Source organism: Larimichthys crocea, chromosome XIV (assembly GCF_000972845.2).
Source record: "Larimichthys crocea isolate SSNF chromosome XIV, L_crocea_2.0, whole genome shotgun sequence".
Classification (NCBI taxonomy): Eukaryota; Metazoa; Chordata; class Actinopteri; family Sciaenidae; genus Larimichthys; species Larimichthys crocea.
The window spans coordinates 3,344,231-3,364,984 of record NC_040024.1 but is presented as its reverse complement, the minus strand read 5'-3'; the positions used below and the strand labels follow the sequence as shown (position 1 = coordinate 3,364,984).

Here is a 20,754-nt window from a genome sequence, read left to right as displayed (position 1 = left end):
ATAAATATGCCACTTATGCCACAAAGTTGACATAACTTAGTGCTATTTGGCGTTATAGGCGGTTTATCAGAGCGTTTTGGATGAAAATGGCTGCTTGTATGGAAACCACTTTAAATTTGCAGGCCCATAAAAACCAAAACATTGTAATTTCAGTCACCCTTCAAGTTGCACATTAGTTTTCTTGGAGCGTCAGAGGGAACTCGCTGCTTCCACAGATCTGCCTACTGGAAGGACGCCTGATATTTATTGTACTTGTATGTGAGGGCTAAGTTTATCACCGTGCACGTGCTTTAACTTAATAACATAATAAACACCAAATATTGTCCCATAATAGTGTTGGTGTTTGTCATTTTGTCGAACTCTGGCAGGATGAAATACAGCTTTTAATATAGAAGAAGTTTTTTGGCATTTCCGCATTATGACAAAGTACACAGTGGAGAATTATAAAGAAGACAGGACAGAGAGAGACGGAGGATGTGATGCTCCAGAAGGTCGTAAATGTGGAATATGCACCATGAGCTGCTGAGGTACCTGGGTACTGCCGGAAGGGCCGTTTTTATGAATCTTTATTAAAAAATGATTGGCAAGGGGCTTTTTAAAAAATAATAAATAACAGATGAATGAATTTTAGTGGAGCTGCAGACAGTGCACAGTGGCTTCTAATAAGTGCTTTGATAAGTACATGGGTCAACTATAACCGTGCGTGAGCTGCACAGCACATGTGCTCGGTACGCTCTGTGATTCAGACAAACTAAACGCTGTTGTGCTTGCAGAAAAACAAAACCACAAAGCACAACAAATCCCCTGCTAGTCTGTATATCTGTGTTGGCCGACTGTGTCTGTGCATATATGTGTGTGTGTTTGTGTGTGTGTGTGTGTGCGTGCGCACTCGGCGCCAGTCACACTGTCACCAGTACCCTCCCTTCAATGTCTCGGGACAGGAAGAAACATGTTCTCCCGTCCCCCTTGGGGAGTCAGTGGAGAGTGGGTGGGTGGTGATGGTAGCATGGAGGCTTACATTCATCAAGCTGTCGATTGGTGCTAGTCTCGTACTGTCTTTTTTTCTTTGTAACCTTGCATCATAGTCGACTCGTTTTTCCAGAGACTGAAACATACCGCATGAGTTAAAAAAGCTGTTGGAGTAATTTGATGTTTTGGGGGATTTCGTCGCTGTCTGGGGGGTAAAAGGAGGAAGGGAGTGGAGGAGGGAGGGGCTTGAGGGAAATAATTACTCCTCTATCAAAACAGGAGGAAGTCATTTGGCCGGTCAGGCTGCCCCAGTGGATATTAGCCCCTCGGTGAAACAACAACAGGCCCCACATCCGGCTCACAGTGGAGGTTGAAGTGAAGCTGAGATATCCAGTCAGAATATTGTGATAATTATAGGGCACTGGAGCCGATACACACATATGCAACACACTCCAATTATGTAGTGTGCAGCCCAATTATAAGGCCACGCACAGGCAAGCACACACAAACAAAAAGGTTCAGTTCATCCAAATTTCCCCTAGTATGTTTTCATGCTTATAGTTTCTTTGTTTTAGTTGTCCAACTGTGTGATTTCTATGGAGAAACACATTTTCAGAAACTCTTTCCAGAAGCAGCGACCTTGTAACCCTTGAAAACAACAGACTTTCACTGTGTGCAGCACTTATCCCAAAGATATCGTCCCGATGAAAACTGCTGCACTGTGACGTCTGCTGATTACCCAGAATAACAGGAACACTGTTTCTGGAAAGAGATGTTACTGTTGTTTTATCACCACTAACTAATTCCATTCATCTCCACTGAATTGTGGGGGAGAGAGAGAGACAAATTCATTCAGAACTAGATATCGCCAAAAAACTATTTTCTATCAAAACACCGGCAATGCACATTAGGACAGAAGATACATACGGCACATATCCACACAAATGTTCTGCCATTTCGAATTTCAACATTTTCCTTTTTTGCTAAATTTCTTCTGGCTGCCTCCTGTTCTAAATAAATAATATCCAGCCATGGAAGTAACCACTGTCTTTGGGATAATGTACAGTATGAGGGCAGCAAGCGGTTGTTTTCTTTTGCTGCTGTCAGACTTGTAAGATACACTCTTCTTCACCGTCCTTCAGAAGTAGGCCAAGCAGGAAACTAGGAATATTCCCACTTAGAATATTTGGATATGTGCACCACTTTCCAAAACACAGACCACGTGCTAATATGACTCAGTAAAAGCAAGTTTTTTGGGGTAATTTAGGTGGACTGACCCTTAAAAGTCAAGATGACTCTGTAATTTATGGTTTCATTTCCACATTTTGTGTAAATTACACGAGCACAAGAGCAGTATGTAAAAGTCTGCAGTGTATTGCTTGATTGAGCTTAATCACACTGTAAAACATTTTCCCTAAGTAAGTATGTTTACATAGTAAAAATCTAATGATACCCATGACTGACTGTATCTGTATTGTGACTATAATAAAAAAAAAAAAAACGTGGGTCACTTCCCACAGTGAACTGTCAGTTTGGAGTTAGCCTTGCTGCTTTGTTTGTCCCTGACTGTGCAGCTTTGCAAACAAACATTTCAGATGTACCAGAGCTTTTTGTCCTCTCTTGTCCATTCAATGGACACACTCTAGTATCCAAGAAGACTTGAGGTGGACTGCAAGGAAGGGGGGGGGTCACTTATTTGTGCAATGTAATCCACCGAGCACAGCGCTTATGAAACACTTTTAGCTGCAAGACTACAAGAATAAACTTGAACTGTGGTTACAAGAGAGAAGACGAAGCTGAACTGTGTTGCACCACTATTGTACAATCCGTCTGCTATCGATGGGTCATGTGCATTCGAAAAAGAAAAAAAAAGAAGCGGTGTTTATGAAGTGTTACTCATGCTGAAGGCGTCTGGTGAGCAAACCTTGACAATGGGAATCCAAAGAAGCTTACAGCCTCACAGTCCTGAGGGGCTTGCGGCTGATCGGTGGTTGTCTCGGCATCTGACGGACACGGACCACTCACTGTTAGAGTATGTGTATCAGGAAGTGTAACCGTGGGAGACTTTAATGTGTGTGTGTGTGTGTGTGTGAACAGCTGATAGTGAGGTAGTGTTCAGGGGTCCTTAGTCATGAATGGATTGGTAATCACCTGGCAATCCTGTCTGCCAAGGGTAGTGGCATTTTAAAAACTTTATTTACAGCGCTGCCACTTCGTGTACGTTGAAGCAGGGAGTTACCCACTGTTGACTTCTTAAAAACACACTGCATTCTAAGTTTTCTTTGTTATTTTCATACCCCTGGAGGCTCAAGGCTGGTCATTCTTCTGAATGTTTGTGAAGCTGAATTATATTTGACGTTCATGCTCTGGCCACAGAGCTACATCCAAAGACAACCTAATAGTGGACATTAATGCCTAGTGAACTGGAGGGAAAGGTAATCCGGATTTTCCATCTGAGAAGACATGCTTGTGTGTGAGTGTGTGTGTGTGTGTGTGTAGTCTGGCCGCCTGCCCTGAGGACTTTTTTGGCCAATAGCCCAACAAAAACCAATGGTTCCTGTGCAATGTTGGACTAACTCCCACCGGAGAGCTAGGGGGCCAGCTGGGGCCCCTTCTAATAAGGAAGTGGGACTTTATTCCTTCACCCCCTACTGACACATCACACACACATACACACACACACACATACAGTATAGCTACACTGTGGCCTCGTCTCTGCACCGGGTCTCAGGAGCTAGATACATGTCAGCAGCTGTGTTCATCACCACCCAGCTCTGGCAGCTATTGCTGGTATGTGAGAAACACAGCCAGAGCCTAAAGGCTTTTCTCCGGATTAAAGGGGCTTCAGATGGGGCTCTTTTTCATGGCCAAGCTGCACAGGTAGAAATCTTAAAGGAGCATATGAGCATTTTTAATATATAAATGGAGCATACGTTACATTTTTAATGACTGTGTTTGAACTTGGGCTACAAAGCTGTACATTCTTCATTGTATTGCTCCTACAGGCAGTTCTTGCTTTACATTATTTTCCTTATGACATGAAAATCAGTTCTCTCAGTCTCTAGAAACACACTTATGTTGTGTAATCCATCTCCATGAACAAGTCTGCATTGATTTTTGTCAACTGTCCGTTATCATTGCGTGGCAATGCAGTTTAAGTGCAGCTTGATTTGATTTGGGAAGCTACCCATGACCGTACTGCATCACTAATGTAACAAACTGATACTAAATTTCTGAGGCCAATATTTGAGATGTGTTTTATTTACCGTGTGAAGGGCTGCAATGAACTATTTTCACTTTCAGTTAGTCTTTCCACTTTCACTTTTTATTCTGTTAAATGTCAGAATAATGAAAGCTACCTCAAAATACGTCACGATCTTCCAAAACCCGGAAGAACGGTCCATAAAAAATATTCTGATTACTGTCACGTAGATGTCTCAGAAAACCAGCAAATATGAGAAGCTAGCTTTTAAAAAAACAAGAACAAAAACAGGATGTAGCACTTTCTAATCAGGTACATGCGATTTATAAATTGCCTTTTTTGCAAGATCCTTTGATTGTTTGGACCATATAACTACTTTATAACAGCATCATTACAAAGCAAAACACCTACCAAAGGGGTTTTTCACAATATAACAATGCTATGATGGCTTATAACTAATCTATAGTTTGTAGACACATGGCGGTTCAACATCGTGAGGAACCGCTCCCCCTGTAGATATAAAACATAAATTCAATTCTTATTTTCACTACTAAAAACATAGTGATCCTCATTATATTCCATTTCTGCTAATAGATTTCCTTAAATGTTACAAACTGGACCTTTTTTAAATGGACAGAAAATGCATCAAACCTTCCAAAATAAGGCAGCATGGTTTATATCAAATATTAGTGATTATTGAACAAGGTTAAACATGGACTGAGGCGAAATGGTGGAGAACTAAAGCAAAGCACTGTCAAATGTTGGGTATAAGTCTCTTCTTACTCTTCATTTGCAGAGATCAATGATCACTGATAACGCAGACAGGAACATTTCCTACATGATGCCTAGCTGAAGGGAAAAAAAGAAAGAAAAAAGGAAACAATGCACACATTCATGAGAAATCGAGTCACCTCCCACATTCTCAAACAGCACTTGTTTACCTATCTCACATTGTGTGCCTGGATGTAGCACATTAAGCCCCGCAAATCATTAAACCTTTTCCTAATCCGCGCAGACATGTTCAATGATCAACCCAATCTTTAACCTTGGTGTCTCAGCCAGAACAAATAGGGTGGTCTGGAAGTATGCGTCGCATCAGCTTAGCCAAGCGGCTGTACAACGCATCGATTCCCTCATCCTTGATTGAACGCGCAACAGGGCATTAGCTAGGCCACCCGTGCCCCTTCAGAAAACGCACTGTTCTCAGAACGGGGGAACAGTTCCCAACCCGTCTCCCTTCTTTGCCTGCAACAGTCCGTCTCTCCCTTCCTTCCTCTTAAGGTCATGTTTGGTTTGCTAATTGTTTATTGTTCCAAAGAGATTCTGCCCCCCCCCATCTCCTCCTAAACCCGAGTTACCACGGTCTCCAAGAGATGTCTATTTTTGGTGCTACATCTGGGGTAGGGTGAAGGGGTCTGAGGGGTTGACCTTTCTCTTCAGTCTGCTGGGGGTAGTGGAGTGGAGAGGGATCATGGGAGATATGGTTGTTAGGCATGAGCGTTTAAATCTATTGTCAGTTGACATCCTGTTTGTCACAGCTGGACTTTGAGCTTGAGACATGTAGCAAAGATGTGAAAACGGGTAGTCAGCTTCAGCTTTTACGTGTCATAATCAGTTTACTAGTCAGAGTGTGAGCTGTGCTTCCTAAGAAAACGCTCGTATAATTTGAGTCTGAGAAAAATACTTTAGAAACATCACTGAGTCATCTTGGCGTGGGCTCGGAGAGAACACAGTTAACAGAAAGCCTGCGTTACAAACTGATGTTGTAAAGTTTAAAAAGCGTGGGCGTTAACCAGACACAGAGCATATAATAGGAGATAGAGTTGCATTGTGGGAAGTGTAGGATCCAAAAAAATCATGATATTGCTGTTTGTGCTCGTCGGTAAAACTCTTCTTTCCTTTTGCATCCTCAGGTTCCTGATGTGTGATGGTGGCCGTGGCCGGCTGTGACGGGCGTTGCTGATTGCCTCTAGTGTCCAATTAGAAACCAGGAGGACTGACCCCGGCTCCAGCACTCGGAGCAGCGTTACCGTCGGTGAGTTTATGGCGCGGGGCTTCGCGACCATTGATCCCAACAGGCGAGGACAAAAGATGTAAATCTCACCTTCGCCGACCAAAAGCGGTACTCCTCTCCCTTCTGGCACAGCGTCTAAAGTGTAGATCTGTAATAAAAAGCTGTGACAGTGTTTGTTTTTTTTTTGTTTTTTTTTGGTTGGAGGCTGCCAAAGACATCTGCTGAAACGAACATAGCCACATCAAACCACAGTGACCTGTGTATATTTCAACTTTTGCTCAACAGAAAATGTTTTGACAATCAATTTGTGGTATCGGAGTATGTGTGGTCTTGGCATCGCAAAGACAAGTGAAAGAAAACAAGAAACATATTTTGAGTGTGCGTCATCAACCTTTATGTGTGTGTGTGTGTTATTTTATGGGTCTGTGAATGTGTTTGTGCCATACAACAGTTCCACACGTTCCCCTGTGTTTTCATTAGTGTACAAGGTTCGTGTGCGGTGACCATAGCAACCTCACCCCTTTTTTATTTATTTATTTTTTTTGCATCCCTCTTTCTCTCTCCCTCTCTCTCTCTCTCTCTCTCTTAGGCAGCAGCAGCCTCATGGGCCTCAGGACATACTAGACCCCAGCCTCCATCACACATCGAGCACCCTCACCCTCCCCAAAGTCCCTCCAACTCTTCTTTTTTTATACTGTTACACACTCGAGATTTACCGGCAGCGCTTTGGCTACACCCTCCTTCCGACACCTCCATGAAAGGTACCCGGGCGTGCACGACAAAGACGCATACACGCGCACCCTTTGTTTACCAGTTGACTGCATCGCCCCGTCGAACGTTAGCCAGTCTCTTGCTGTGCATTCTGTATATGCAAGTGTAAAGACAGCCCGCCAGAAAGGAGCGCAAACACAATTTTATGCAGGATCTTTGCAAGGCCAAGACGTATGGAAGCGTGGCTAAAGCGCTGCCGGGTATTGTTATTATATGACTATAATTATTACTATTCTGTATATCATTCATATTAATGTTATTATGATTATTAAATACATGTTGAAGCATGACTTTGCAAAAAAGAAAAGGAAAAAAAAAACAATGCTGTACATTTTTAGATATTTTAAAGAAATACAAAAAAGTATTTTTGTAATCAAGACAATGTTTGAAATGGTTCTCTTTGATTGGTTCATGTTGTGCTAAAGTGTGTGAGGAACTTTCATACATTTTATTTTTTCTCTATTTTTTGCCCTTTCTGTTTTGTGCCATTGTCAAATGGCGAAGTCGTCCTGCTATACCAAAGCAGTCCTCGTCGGTTTGCTCTTGTCTTTTCTACATGCTGTGTGGATTTAGGTTTGCTCATGTGCGTCTTTTGTGTGGCGTCTTCACCCGACGAAGCTGAGATCACATTAGTCCTTTGTCTGATGCGCTTCAGCTTCAACTAAGCAAGTGAGTGTGAACGAGACAAAAACACACTTGAATCCAGCTCATAATTTTGCAGTTTGAGGTACTTCAATGAGAGGCATTGACAGGAAAAAGCCATCACCGGTTGAAGGTAAAGTGACCCGGGAGACTGCAAAACATGGCAAACTGAGACCAGCTATAATAAGGAATTCACTCCGTTGTGTAGCAGGACAGCAGCACAGTATAGAGAAACAAAAGACCAAAGGCATTTTTTTTTACACTGGAGAGCTATCTAGGCTAGTGGAATTATTCCATTTTTGACTGCTTTGTAGTCCTCAATCTGATTTCTTATGAAGTATGACATTATTTTTGCTGCATGTCTCTTTTGGTGTCAGTCCAAAGAGCCTCAGCATCTGAAAGGACATTCAGCGATTTGTCTCTTTTTGTCTATTTTTAGGGAGCCAACGTGATTCAACCTGCTTTTGTAAATTTTGAATTTACATATTATTAATCATTGGAGTGTAAAAGAAAAGAAAAAAAGAGAGAAAAAAAACAACAACAATCTTTTGTAATCTTGTGTATTCTGGGCCTGCAATAACGCCTTCTCGCTGTTTGACATATCATCGAGTGATCATGTTTTCTGTGACATTTTGACGCCCAAAATTCTCATTCATGTCGCGTTCTTACAAAAAAAACAAACCGTGATTCTTGTCCTTTTCTGATGAGGCTAAGTCACATTTGACAGTGATGTGACAATCGAAAAAACACAAAAAACCTAAAATGCTGTTAAGAAAAACAAATCTCTGTCATGTTTAGCCCAGGTGTGTACAATCATATTGGAGTGGTTGAATCATATAGTCAGTGTTTGTAATGAGTAATAATAATAATATGCACATAATATCAACTGATTTTCTGAAGCAGTTTTTGCTTTTACAGACATTTTTTTAAGCCAAGTGTGGCACCAAATTTATTAGAACAAGTATTTATAAGGTGTGTGTGTGTGCGTGCGTGTGTGTTTTATGGGTATTATGTTTTTAAAGTTAGAAGATGCCCGTCATATAATTCATTGTAAGTATTATTGTAAGTTTAATTGTATATTCATTTGGTAATTTTCTAGAGCTTCTTTTTGTGTTTGTATCTGATATATGAATACTGTTTTACCTACATAATTCACTGTGAAATTCAGAGAAAAAAAAAAAAACGCTCTTTGAATGAATGAATCTTTTTTGTGTGTTTTTTTTTTTTTTTGACAGCAGTACGGTACAGAAGTTTCCTGGAAATGAATATGATGATCCCTCCTTTTGTCAATGAGAAAACGATTCCTATCTCGTTTCAGTATACCATGTGCGTACTTGTGTGTTCTGTGCATGTTCATGGCATGTGTGTGTGTGTGTGTGTGTGTGTGTGTGTGTTCTTTTTTTCCCCTTCCTTTTTCCTAATGCATACAGTACTGTTGATATTTATGTACTTTATGTATGTAGCCGCTGTAAGGAGAAACTGTATTTCAGTGAATTGCAGAGGTTTGTTAAATGAAGACATTTCGGGCCATCTGCCATTAAAGATTGACATCATCCCTGCTGTCATGGCTCTCGTTTTTTTGTGTTATTGTGGTAATGATTCTTGAAGCATGCTTTAAGTTCACGTATTACCTAAAATAGCCTCAAAGTGGAGAGTACAACAGCTTAAAACTAAACATATTGAACACTAGCCTCACTCCCCCTCCCCTCCAAATGAATCAGGTTAATGTTCTCGACTGGCTGTCTGCCTGAGACAAGGATCACTGTCATATAACACATGACACATGAAAGCTGATCTTTGCTTTGCCTACAGACAGAACAACAACTAATTAGTGTTTTTATATTGATTGAAATAATAGCAGCTTAACAGCTAACAGTCCACGTGACTGCTTTCGGCCTAAAACAACAATAATAATCAATCAATCAATCTCCAGTCATATGTATATAGTCTATGGTAATGTTGAGTTCTTGTCCACTGTGTTGAATGTCATTAAAGGCATCACTGAGCTGTGCTTCCCACATTATTTCCTTTCCTTCTCCACAAACATTTGGTGGTGCCTGGAAATTTTCTCGGTTGTCCCGATCCCCGGATTAAGAACCACTGTTCCAAGCCATCTGCAGTTAACATTTGTCAACAGTGCCAAAAAATCATGGAGATATTTTGTTGTTCTAGTCGAAAAGGATTGTACTCAGATGTGTTTTGCCACCAGTGTTTTTTACTGAAACTAATTAGCCACTTGATACTCCCAAAGATGACCCCATGCACACTCCTACGCACAAATGTTGAACACAAATACACACCAATACTAGTACAGGACGTTCATGGACACTCCCATCTCATTATCATATAAGCATGAGAAAAAAGGACATTTCTTCTTTTACCTATTAATTGGTACCTTTTGTCAGTTTTGGGGCACTTTGTTGCGGTTGCCTTTTACCCATAAAGAAATCCACATGCATAAAGCTCTCTCCCTCTTTCACACTTGTCACTGGATAACACCTCCCCCACACTCCCAGGAGGCCATCAAAACATGATGTGGGATCCTATAAAGTGGTTTGTGTACCATGGGAGCTGAAGACCTCTTCCTGCCCTCTATAAGAATAGCCCACCTAACTCAGGGGCTGGTTACTCCCGAGACAGAGGCCACAGCCAATTTAGTTTCTCTCTTTGCTGTCTCCACTCTCTTCTGTCTGCTCAGTCACACCAGGTGGCAAGCACCAGCTTCTCACATGACACACACTTGTCCATGCCTGGAGGGGGTTACACAGGGTGTTAGAGCAGACTAAAGTAGGGGATACAAGTACTTGAATGTGCCTGCATGGGGGCATGGAGACATAATCATCTGGATGCATGCATGCATACGCCCAACTGGAAACACTTTGTAATGGTGTTACTCCCTTTGACAAGTCCATTAAAGAGGTGTTTCAGTCGCCTTTCACTCATCCTCGTCCAGCTGCCGCATGCCAGGCAAAGATCCCTGATTTCCTCTGCACTGAACGGTCAAAAACATTGAAATGAAAGATCTTAAACTTCTCTGCTTTTGATTTAACCATCACAAGAACATCAGATCATCCGTTTTTTTATTTTCACTTCCCTGTCAACTGTGTTGCTTGGCTCACAGCAGTATAACATTGACCACTGCGTATTGTAATAGGCAACCGTGGTATGCTATCATACTGTACACCAGTGTTACAGTCTGTGGATTCAGTCTGTCAATTGAATGCTCTAGTTTTCAAAGCCTTTGACTTTTGCCCCATTAAAATGAAGTAATGCCTACTTGTTACCCTTTAGGAGCGGTTTTTGTAATAGTTTAAGGAATTGTGAGTAGTTAAACCAATGATTTCCCATTTTTGTTGCTTTATTTGATATTTTTTTTGGAGACTCGATGGGTTAAAAGTCTTCTAGATAACCCAGAGAACAGTCTGCAAGCCAATATAGTTTCTTTCGAGGCTGTACCCAAGGATACTTTAAGCTAATGCGAACATGCTGATGTGTAGGAGATATTTTTAGCATGCTAAACATCTTGGTTTAGTGGGTTAGCATTGATTGATTGATTGATTGATTGATTGATTGATTGATTGTGATTCATTGTGTAGAGAACCTACATGTTTCCACCAGATTTTCCAATATTGTTGGAGACAACAAATTCCACCGTCTTGTATTGGGGACACAAGAGACAGGTGATCAAACTTTGGAGCAGACTTTACTAGTTCCTATCTTTGGATAGGAACTAGTAAAGTCTGCTCCAAAGTTTGTACCAATCCATCCTGTAAATGTGTAGTGAAGTAAAGTAACCTTTGGCCTGCTAGTGGTGCTAGTTGACAAGTCATGGGATCATTGGGATGTATCCTCTGGTGACCACAAATATCTGCACAAATTTCATGCCAATCCATCCAATAATTAGATTAATTGCTAAAACTAAGCACGATTTTATGCAGCAAAAATATGTTGGTATCTCCTGATTACCAGATGTTTTTTATATGATCTCCTTACATTTCCTGTCAGTTTCTAATCAAGGCTGGACTATAAAAAAGACCATAAAACCCTATACTATCATCTTGTGACCACCGGGTCCTCACTCCAGGTTGGCTGTGTTTAAATGGGAAGTTTTTATTATCCAATCATTGTTGTAGCTTACGTCTTTAATGTTGCCAAAGTGAAAGTGAGCTTGGATGAATAATCTGGTTTGTGTATTTGTGAAGCGAAATACTTTTGCCAATAATGAAACTGCTAACTTCAGAAGGCCAGTAATACTGTGCAGTGACATGCATCTCAGGGAAAGCTCAGATACAGTCTTTACCACTGACTAACTGGTGACTCATCATTCAACAGCCTGCGTATGTCTCTGAAAAGGTCTGCACAGTCATTGTCTAAACAGTGATTGGCCAAAAGGGGGTTGTGTCTTCTTAGAAAGATTGCCCAACCAAAAAAGCCCTGACACTCCCCACCGCGCCGTTGGTGTCTTTTGTGATCGTTACTCTTCGAGATAAGCTGACGACTTCAGAGTGAGTCAGTGAATTTGATTTCACAGCTGGGGGGGAAGATGAGGGCGAGGATTGTTTCTTTTTTTTTCCTGCGCTGTCCTCACTCTCAGTCTTTTCTCTGTCCACCTCTCACTATTTTTCCTCCTCCTCCTCTCTCATCCACCAGCTCCCATCTCCCTTGGGTGGGCCCCTGCTCCCTCAGTCTCACAGCAATCAAAACACTGAGGGCTAACTCTCCCACTACTTTCCTGTTTCTCACTGATTCCATGTAGCTACAGTCGACTCTTCTGATTCCAGAAACGTTGTTTTAATAATTTGAGTTGAGCTCCAATAATTATGGAGGTGTGTATGTGTCTGTCTGTACAAAGAGGGTGTGTGTCATATGATAACTTGACTGAGGATGACATCATAGAGAGCAAGGAAAAGAAAATAAGGAGCTCCACAGCGCTACCTAAAGGTTATGAAAATACATTACAGAATTCATCTACAGTACCAAAATTAAACCAGTATCAGAAGTTAAAGTAAAAGTACACTATTGTACTATATTATTATATTATTGGATTGTTATCATTGGTGTAAGCAATACTCAGTGGTTAAGTCAAGGTGGAGCTGATTTGAACTATTACATATGCATTTGGGCACTTTACATCTATAATAAGGTGTCATATTCTATAAACAGATCTTTTGTACGTATAAAGCTGAACGTGTAAAGCTGCATAAAATGGAAATACTCAAGTACAAGTAGCTCAAAATTGTACTCAGTATTTGAGAAAATGTTTGGTGCGAAGTAAACAGGAACTACAATTGTGAAATGAATAATAACTTTTTTAGTAATTAGTAAAAAGTTCAATATTTCCTTCTGAAATGTAGTGGAATATGTAATATTTGTAGTACTAGAAGGTAATACTTATCTAATCTGTAAAGTAATTTTCTACAAGATGGTTTTTTTGGGTCTAATTTAGAAGAAAAGTAATCTTAAATGTGACGTTTGGCTCATTTTAAGGCTTAGCATCCTGATTTTGGTTATAATTATTATACTCTGGGTGTAGACAGCATTAGGGTATTTCTACACACTAATGAGGAGGAAAAAGATGTTGGCTGAACACACATTTGTACTAACTGCAGGATTACAGTTGTAGTTTTGCTCATTTCAAATGGAAAGCAAGAAAGTAACTTTGGAGATGAAAAGAGAGAAACAACACCCACCAACCCATTTTTTATTTATTTTTTTTGCACTAAAATCTGCAGGCTCACAGGCCTCGAGCCTTGCAGCATCTGAGGGGTCTCAGAGGACTTCACTCCCCATGGTGGGTTCAGGGGCAAACCAGTGTTCAAAGCATCCCTGCCTCTGTGAGATTAGCCTTGTGAGCAGTGGGTTTATACCTCCATGAAAGAAGGTGCCACTCAGGGCTCAGTGGGGGGCTGCAATCGATTGATGCTAGACATCAACTGAGGGTGTCCAGGTTTAGATGGATGTAATACCTCTACTTTTTATTATTATCAGTTGTGCTTGGATGAGATTTTCCGTCTGATTTTAAATTTTGTAATGGCTTTTCTGGTTAATCCGACTGTATCCACTGTATGGCTAGGCAGAAGTTCAATACTGGCATTCATCTTCTGAGGTTATACTGGAATCACATTGTGATGCACTCAAACCAGTTCTCTATTTTGTAGTATATACTGATAATGGAAAATATTGTTATACATCTTGTGATATTGATTTCAAACCCATTTCATGGCAGCATATTTCTGCCAGGAAAAAGAAGAGAACATGTGAAAATCTTATAATAATATGCTAAAAGTGTGACTTTATCTCATAAATGAATTTTAATAAGTCAAAAATATTGATGTACCATGAGTTATTTGATTTTAAAACAGACTTTTCATCTATTTTCTTTCCCCTCCTGGCAGAGATGGGCTTCCATACTATTGATCCACCCTAATACATAGCATGAAAAATGATCTCTGGTGAACTCTTCCCGTATCTTGATGATGTACTCTGCTCCAGCTCTGGCACTGGCCCTCTTCATAGCACAGAAGTACTGTGTATAAGTACTTCTTTTTATAAGTACTAAATATAGCCTACAGCCCCATCATGAACAGTAGCTAATTCAATTGTCAAACTGATGATCAAGCACTCAGCGAGGACCCATTAGGACATTTAGATAGTCCAAGATTTAACCAAGCGACCATTGAAGGCTCTTTAGTTGGCACAGGCTGCCATCTTGTGGTCAGAGAGGCTCAATGCAACCACATTTCCTTCCTTTTCATTTTTTACACTCATTGAATGTCATTATCCGACAGTTCAACAACCCCATCATGTGAGAAAATCTCATTTCCCCTGCATGTTTTTTCTGTCTTGCTGTTCAGATCTCAGCTAGAGGCCAAGCCACATGACAGCACAAGACCCTGCTGTCCTCATGTGATCACACTGCAGTCATGCCATGCAGCCTCAAGTCTAAAATGCTGCAGTAATGTGACATTTACTCAATATCCTTCCCTTCATCCAGACAGCGATTCTAAGTTTACGAAACTCATAAAATGTAATCAAGGCGACGTGATCTTTGAGCTCGGTCATGATGACTTGATAGCGTTTGACTCACAGACCTGGAGGCGACATGACTCGCAAGTTTTGTGAGACTTTCATAACTCATTTATCAAACGTCACTTGCATTTAATACGATGCACAAATGATCTTTGTGCTTTAAATGTGTTAAGAACAACACCAGTGTTAGACTCAAGTGACACACACGCAAAAAAAGCTTTATTGTTACAGACTAGATATAAGAACCATTAGTGCAAATCAACTCATGTCTAAAGACGTCATCTACAATATCCATGTGTTCATGTGGTGTCGTTGTTGTGCTGCTTTTCATCACAATGATGAGGTCTAGTAAACGCTGCTGTTTTCAGGCAGTTAACAGTAACTTGAAGTCAAGTTTAGGTGAGCCGTGGTCCATCTCTGAAGAGTAAGTTTTGAGATATTTGAGATTTTTTTGCCTCCACCCCAAAACAATAGAGGTGTTGCATTGAGAATGCCATTTGAGAAATTCAACAGTAGCACATATTTCTGGAAACAATGCACCCGTTACCTTGGATAATCCACAAACAAGTGGACAGTTTTCACTGGAACCACGTTGTACTAATGAAGTAGGCCCTCTGAAAACTGTTGACAGCTTGTTCTGTGGGTTATCGTGGGTAACTGGGACATTGTTTCTGGAGAGATGAGCTGCAGTTGAACATTTTAAATGGCTTTTGTTTCTTTTCAATGCAGGGAGAAGCACAAATCAAATTCAATCATCCTCTTTTTGTATCAGGGTGGCAAATATCTCAAAGTCAGAGCAAAAATCTAAGAAAAACCTAAACTATCTATCGGTGATTTCTTGGATACTGCTTGTTAAAATTCTTTCTAAGGCACATTAGATTGACATGGTGACATATGTTCTCCCTCAGTTTGCTAAGCTTCCTTTTATACTGTACTTTTTTTTGTTGATTTTATTCACCTACCTGCCTGTATAGCAAAATTCAAGTATAGCATCTTCGTCTGAACCCACTTAACGTGTTTATGTCACTAGTTTCTGGGTACATATTTAGTTTTCTGGACATTTTGACATATGTAATTATAGTGCAATGCTCTGAGCAACTATTCCACTTATAAAACTCTGGGAAACATCAACATTTTTGAGGTATATGAAGTAGAATCCCATAAGAATACATTTTACTTGCCTTGCCTTATTGTTAGAAAAAACACACACAAATCTATCATGTCATCTATGTAAAAATAAAACATGAACTTCAGACTCCAGGTTACTGCTTCTTGAAAATCCTCTTAGCATCCACTCCCTCGTAGTTGTAACTCTACGGGGTTAAAGAGAGAGGCGTGTTACGTTATGGAAACATTTATTGAAACAAAACAAATGCACTTATTGCATATTATCGATGAAATGCGCCTGGACCTACTGACCTGTACGAGCTCTCCTCCCACCAGAGCTCTAGTGGTGGTCAGGACCTTGTTGTTGTCTTTCCTGGTGAATTTGCCTTTCAGCAGGTCACCCTCCAGCTCCCACATACCCTGGTTACAAATATACAGTTAGTGATTGTGATCATTGGCGGTATGTGTTTGTTTTTTCCATATTCAGTTAACTCTTATTCCAGCAGCTAGAGTAATTATTCACTGGAGAACTTTTCCATTGCTTCCAGCTTTCGTTGGCTTGGTTTACACTTTCCCCCATTAGCGATGAATCCATCAATCTTAAAAAAGAAACCATATTTTCCTAGAGCAAACCATTTCTTGTTGCACCTGGACCAGCTGCTGTTGGTTTATTAATGTACGAAACACTTTAGAGGGCACTCACTGAGAGTTCAGTGCCATCAGCCATGGTGTAATCGAACTGGACGCCCAGGGTGAAGTCAATGTCCTTAGTCCGGAAGGTGCTGGACTCTTTGATGTGAAACTTGTCGCCCGTCTGTTCGATGGTGACCTTTAGGTTGTCATGCTCTGCCAGCTTGCGCTTCATGACATTAATGCCTTAATTGTCGAACAGGCAAAAACAGAAACGTGGATTGGATTGTTGCTGTGATGTAGCCTGCTTTTCAAGTCTACAAAAAGATCTTAATTTAGCTGCTGCTGCTGCTGCTATTATTAAAGGTAGACCCATAAACACTTCAAACTATCAACACCTCACTGCACTGTGTAACACAATGTCAAACTGTATGAAAACACATGACACAGTTGCACACATTGCCCTAATAAACTAGATTAGAAGGCCAGACATAGCAGGAAAAATTGGCTGGAGCACAGCATGACTTTAGTAACCCACTCAGTATGATCTACACATAGCGGCTCTAACACACTCACCCATTTTCTCCATGAATTTGTCATAGTTGTCGTTGCGGTCGACCTTCCAGGTTCCGTTGAACGCCATGACTGCAGGCTTGCTGGGTTGAAGGCAGCTGGTGATGAAGCACTAGCAGACCGTGGGATTGTGAATGCCCATTGGCCTCCATTTATATACACCCCTCCCTTCTCCCTATCAACGCCCCCCCACCTCCACCCCAACACACACACACACACACTCTCACACACTCACACCACGCCACCCTCCCTGAGTTGGCATGGGAGATGCTCTGCTTTATCTCACTGATTATCTGTCTGCTGATGTGGCCATTTAAAGACTGTGTCAAATGTAGGGCGATTGCTGCACGACCTCGAGGACACACTCATAAATAACCGGAGGGCAACTTCTCTCTGTGAATCTGGCACAGTTTGAACAGTGTCGCATTGTTCTGCATGAGAGAGAGAGAGAGAAAAAAAAGAGTGGGTTGTTTGTGTGGCTACCCATGGCAGTCACTCAACTGAGCCCCTTTCTGTTCCTCAATCTCTTCTCTGTCGCCCTGTTTGTGCCTGGCATGAAAACCAAGTTGTAAAGGACTAGTTGACGGTGACAACTTGAGCTGGAATGCTTACAAAGAAAAAAGTACTAAGACTGGAAACTTTCCAGAGTTTACTGACCATAGCAACGTGTTGCAAAGTTGTAGCACCCTAAATCATGTAGTACTTACTGTATATAAAATATTTGACAGATTTTGATCGGGTATACAGTTTTGCTGATGTACTATTTCTATTCTAGACAGCCAGTGATTTTCATCCATGTCTGTACGAGTAAGAAAATCAATTTGCAGTGTCTTGAAACTTGATTATGTGTGGCGCACAAGCCTCAAACCTACGTTATTTTTTGTCAGTGTTACTTCTTCGCTGCACGGTGAAGTAGTTTGAGCACAAATCAATTTTAATTCGGACAAAACCATGCCAACCTTTTACATTTTTATGAAGCTTTTAACCATATCACACGGTCCTCGACGATAAAGAGGTTTTGTCCTTTTGTACAAACGTGAGAGCGGCGTCAATCGTCTCATCTAATGCGCAACAATTGAATGAGAGCATTTCCCAAAATTCCTTTACGGTTGGAAGCACATTCCTGACCTGATGCCATTGAAGATCATGTGAAACAGTTGAAAGTATGGGAAAAGTAAGAGGACAGTGAGTTGGGAAAGTTTTTGTCAAATTACTGTTTTCAAGCTCAAGGCTTAACTTTTCTAACTTTCACGCACTCATATCTTTATTTCATAGATGAATGAATGGAAACAGATGGATCCCTTGAATTGTAGTATTGTTTGAAAAATGTACTGCAGGGTATCAGGCGTGTGAAAAAAAAATTGGCATTGTCCTTTAAAACACAAGTATTTGTCATTCAGCTTGTGTCCTTAAACAACATGGCCACTGTAGCTGCATTCTTGAGGGGAAAACTAGTATTATGGACGCTGAGAGAATACTGAACACATTGTTCACACTCAACCACTTCCACTCCACATTTGATAGAACAGCATTAGCAGAGGAGCAGGTTGGGAATGTGACAGGTAAATCTAATAAGTTATAGAAAGATAAAGAAACACATACATCACGTTTTAGCGCCATAGATTTTAGAGTTTACACCGCTGCTACACATGTGGAATTGTGAAACTAGGATTCACGGGTGAGTGTAGATATGAGATGTATGAGATGAGTGTACTGCACTTTGAAAAATGTACCATTAAAGATGGTTGAAGGATAAGTCTATGGGGGAAGCCCGATTACTGTGCTCAGTTTATCTGATTAATGAGCTCTCGGTGTTCAGGAACATAGACAAAGAAACATTAACTGTGATGTTTCCAGCAATATAGATGGTAAACACAGGCTTTAGTTTGAATTCGACTACAAGTATGGGAATGCCAACTGATAGAAACTGCACTGTTTTAAATGGAAAGAGCTGGTGACTTCTCCAGGATGTAGCAGTGCCAGCTGTGATCAGCTCCAGCTCTCTGGTCAGGACAAGTGGTTATGGAAGCTGGATGGTATAAATAAGTTGAATCATTAAAGCCGCAGCATGCACACTCCTTAGTGTAGAATAACAGATATTTTTCCTTGCCGCTGTCACCAAGTGCTTGCTCATGGTGGGAATTGTTAAGTCTCTGTAAATAATATAATAATAAATGAGCGGCTCTGTATAGAAAGTGTCGTGAAGTATCTTCTGTAAAATTAATAAATATTCTTCATCTTAAAATTAACATGTGATTTTTGTATTCTTAGAGGCCCTTATCAGAATCTAGCATTGACCTACAGTTACATAACATAAATGGGATGTTTTGTAATTTGTCGTTAAAAGGTGATATGATGATATTATGTCTAATTATATCTGTGTCTCCCGTACTATAATCCCTTTTACTGCTGTCAATAAAGACAGTTTGCACTTTGACTCTTCGCGAGCTCACCACCTGATAAGGTTTATCTTACTTACAGACTATATCGTAATCAAATAAAGAGTAATTATGGGTTTATATATCAGCTTTTTATCAACAGAAATAAACACACCCATGTACGCCGATCCTCAGCCACTTTCACCGTGTCGCTTGTGACGATGTTGCAGTCTGCAGGTTACTCTTTCTGTGTCTCTGGGGTTGTGATGTTACACTTTGATGTCACACTGTACATAATCTAACTAATGACTCTGTTTTTAAACATATAATTAGTCCATTGATCCTTTTCTTTCCCCATATTACGTTGTCCCAGTGGTCCCAATTACACTTATTAACGTTAACACCACATCTGGCACTCTTCCAGTGTACAAGTGTCACATGTAGACATTTATATCAGGTAAAAAACCCTGTGGGAAACCATATATATAGACCAGGAGTCTAATCACTGCTTTAATTGATAATTATCATTGTGTTCTTTGCAGAGTGTTCTTTATTTATCATCACCTTGATGAATATGTTAAACTGCATCACACACAGGTGTGAAAAGAGACTGTGATCCTGTGTTCGTACCTCATAACAAGAAAAGCTCAGCTGCCGGCAGTGATGGAAGAAGTGCACAAATCAGTTACTGCTGCCACAGTACAGAAATACTCTGCTACAATAAAAAGTACTGCATTCAAAACCTAACTAAAGTAACAGTACAAAAATATTAGCACATAAATATACCTAAAGTAACAAAAGTATCAATTTCAGAATTGTGAATATTGCCCTTTACTCAAGAAATGATAGGGTGAGGTGAATGCCACTAAATCCTACACACTGGTCCTTTAAAGCCTGTGAAAGCCTTGTATTTTTCTATGAAACTGAATATTATAACAAAATAAGCCACAGTTAAAGTTAAAGTTTGGAAAAAAAAACTCTTAGGTTATCAAGAATGAAACACTTAAGAGCTCTGCATAATGCACAACACTGCTTATTTACAAGTGTCATCACATTTTCAGTCAAATGTCACTAAACTTTGACCGGTGCACTGAAGTTCATGACAGTTGAGCCGCACCCAGTGTGACAAATGAATTCACATAAATCTCTCACGAGCAATGACCAAAATAGTTTTTGCAGAATATGTTGTTTTCATGTTTTTGCTCATAATAAGAAACTGATTGAGAAAATAGATTTTCAGAGCCTTAAAGTCATTCTTCATGTAAAAACACAACACATTTGATAGTTTCAACTTCTCTGTCACTCAGACAATAAAAGTGATTTACAGAAATCCCCTAGGGCCTCTGGGAAATAGTGCATTTCTCTCTATTTTGTAGGACAAACATTTAAACAGCTAATCTGGATAATAATTAGCAGATTATTTAAGAGTGACAGTGACA

General features: G+C 40.4%; 2 protein-coding genes across 5 annotated transcripts in view; one reads left to right on the top strand and one right to left on the bottom strand.

Annotated features, from left to right (window-relative positions):
* LOC104923985 (RNA-binding protein with multiple splicing) overlaps positions 1-9,158 on the top strand; it is a 33,967-nt gene extending 24,809 nt beyond the window's left edge. For all 4 annotated transcript variants that reach the window (XM_019256075.2, XM_019256068.2, XM_019256062.2 and 1 more), the window contains 2 exons: positions 6,085-6,206; positions 6,775-9,158. In XM_019256075.2, coding sequence (XP_019111620.1) covers positions 6,085-6,121 — 37 coding nt within the window. In that variant the 3' untranslated portion in view covers positions 6,122-6,206; positions 6,775-9,158. The remainder of the gene's footprint in view (positions 1-6,084; positions 6,207-6,774) is intronic.
* Positions 9,159-14,824: 5,666 nt separating this feature from the next.
* On the bottom strand, positions 14,825-17,100 carry LOC104923986 (fatty acid-binding protein, intestinal). The gene is made up of 4 exons (XM_010737206.3): positions 16,941-17,100; positions 16,438-16,610; positions 16,047-16,154; positions 14,825-15,940 (listed from the first exon to the last, which is right to left on the bottom strand). Exons 1-4 carry the CDS (start codon positions 17,005-17,007, stop codon positions 15,890-15,892), a joined length of 399 nt encoding a protein of 132 aa, XP_010735508.2. The 5' UTR covers positions 17,008-17,100; the 3' UTR covers positions 14,825-15,889.
* Between the last annotated feature and the right edge of the window lie 3,654 nt (positions 17,101-20,754).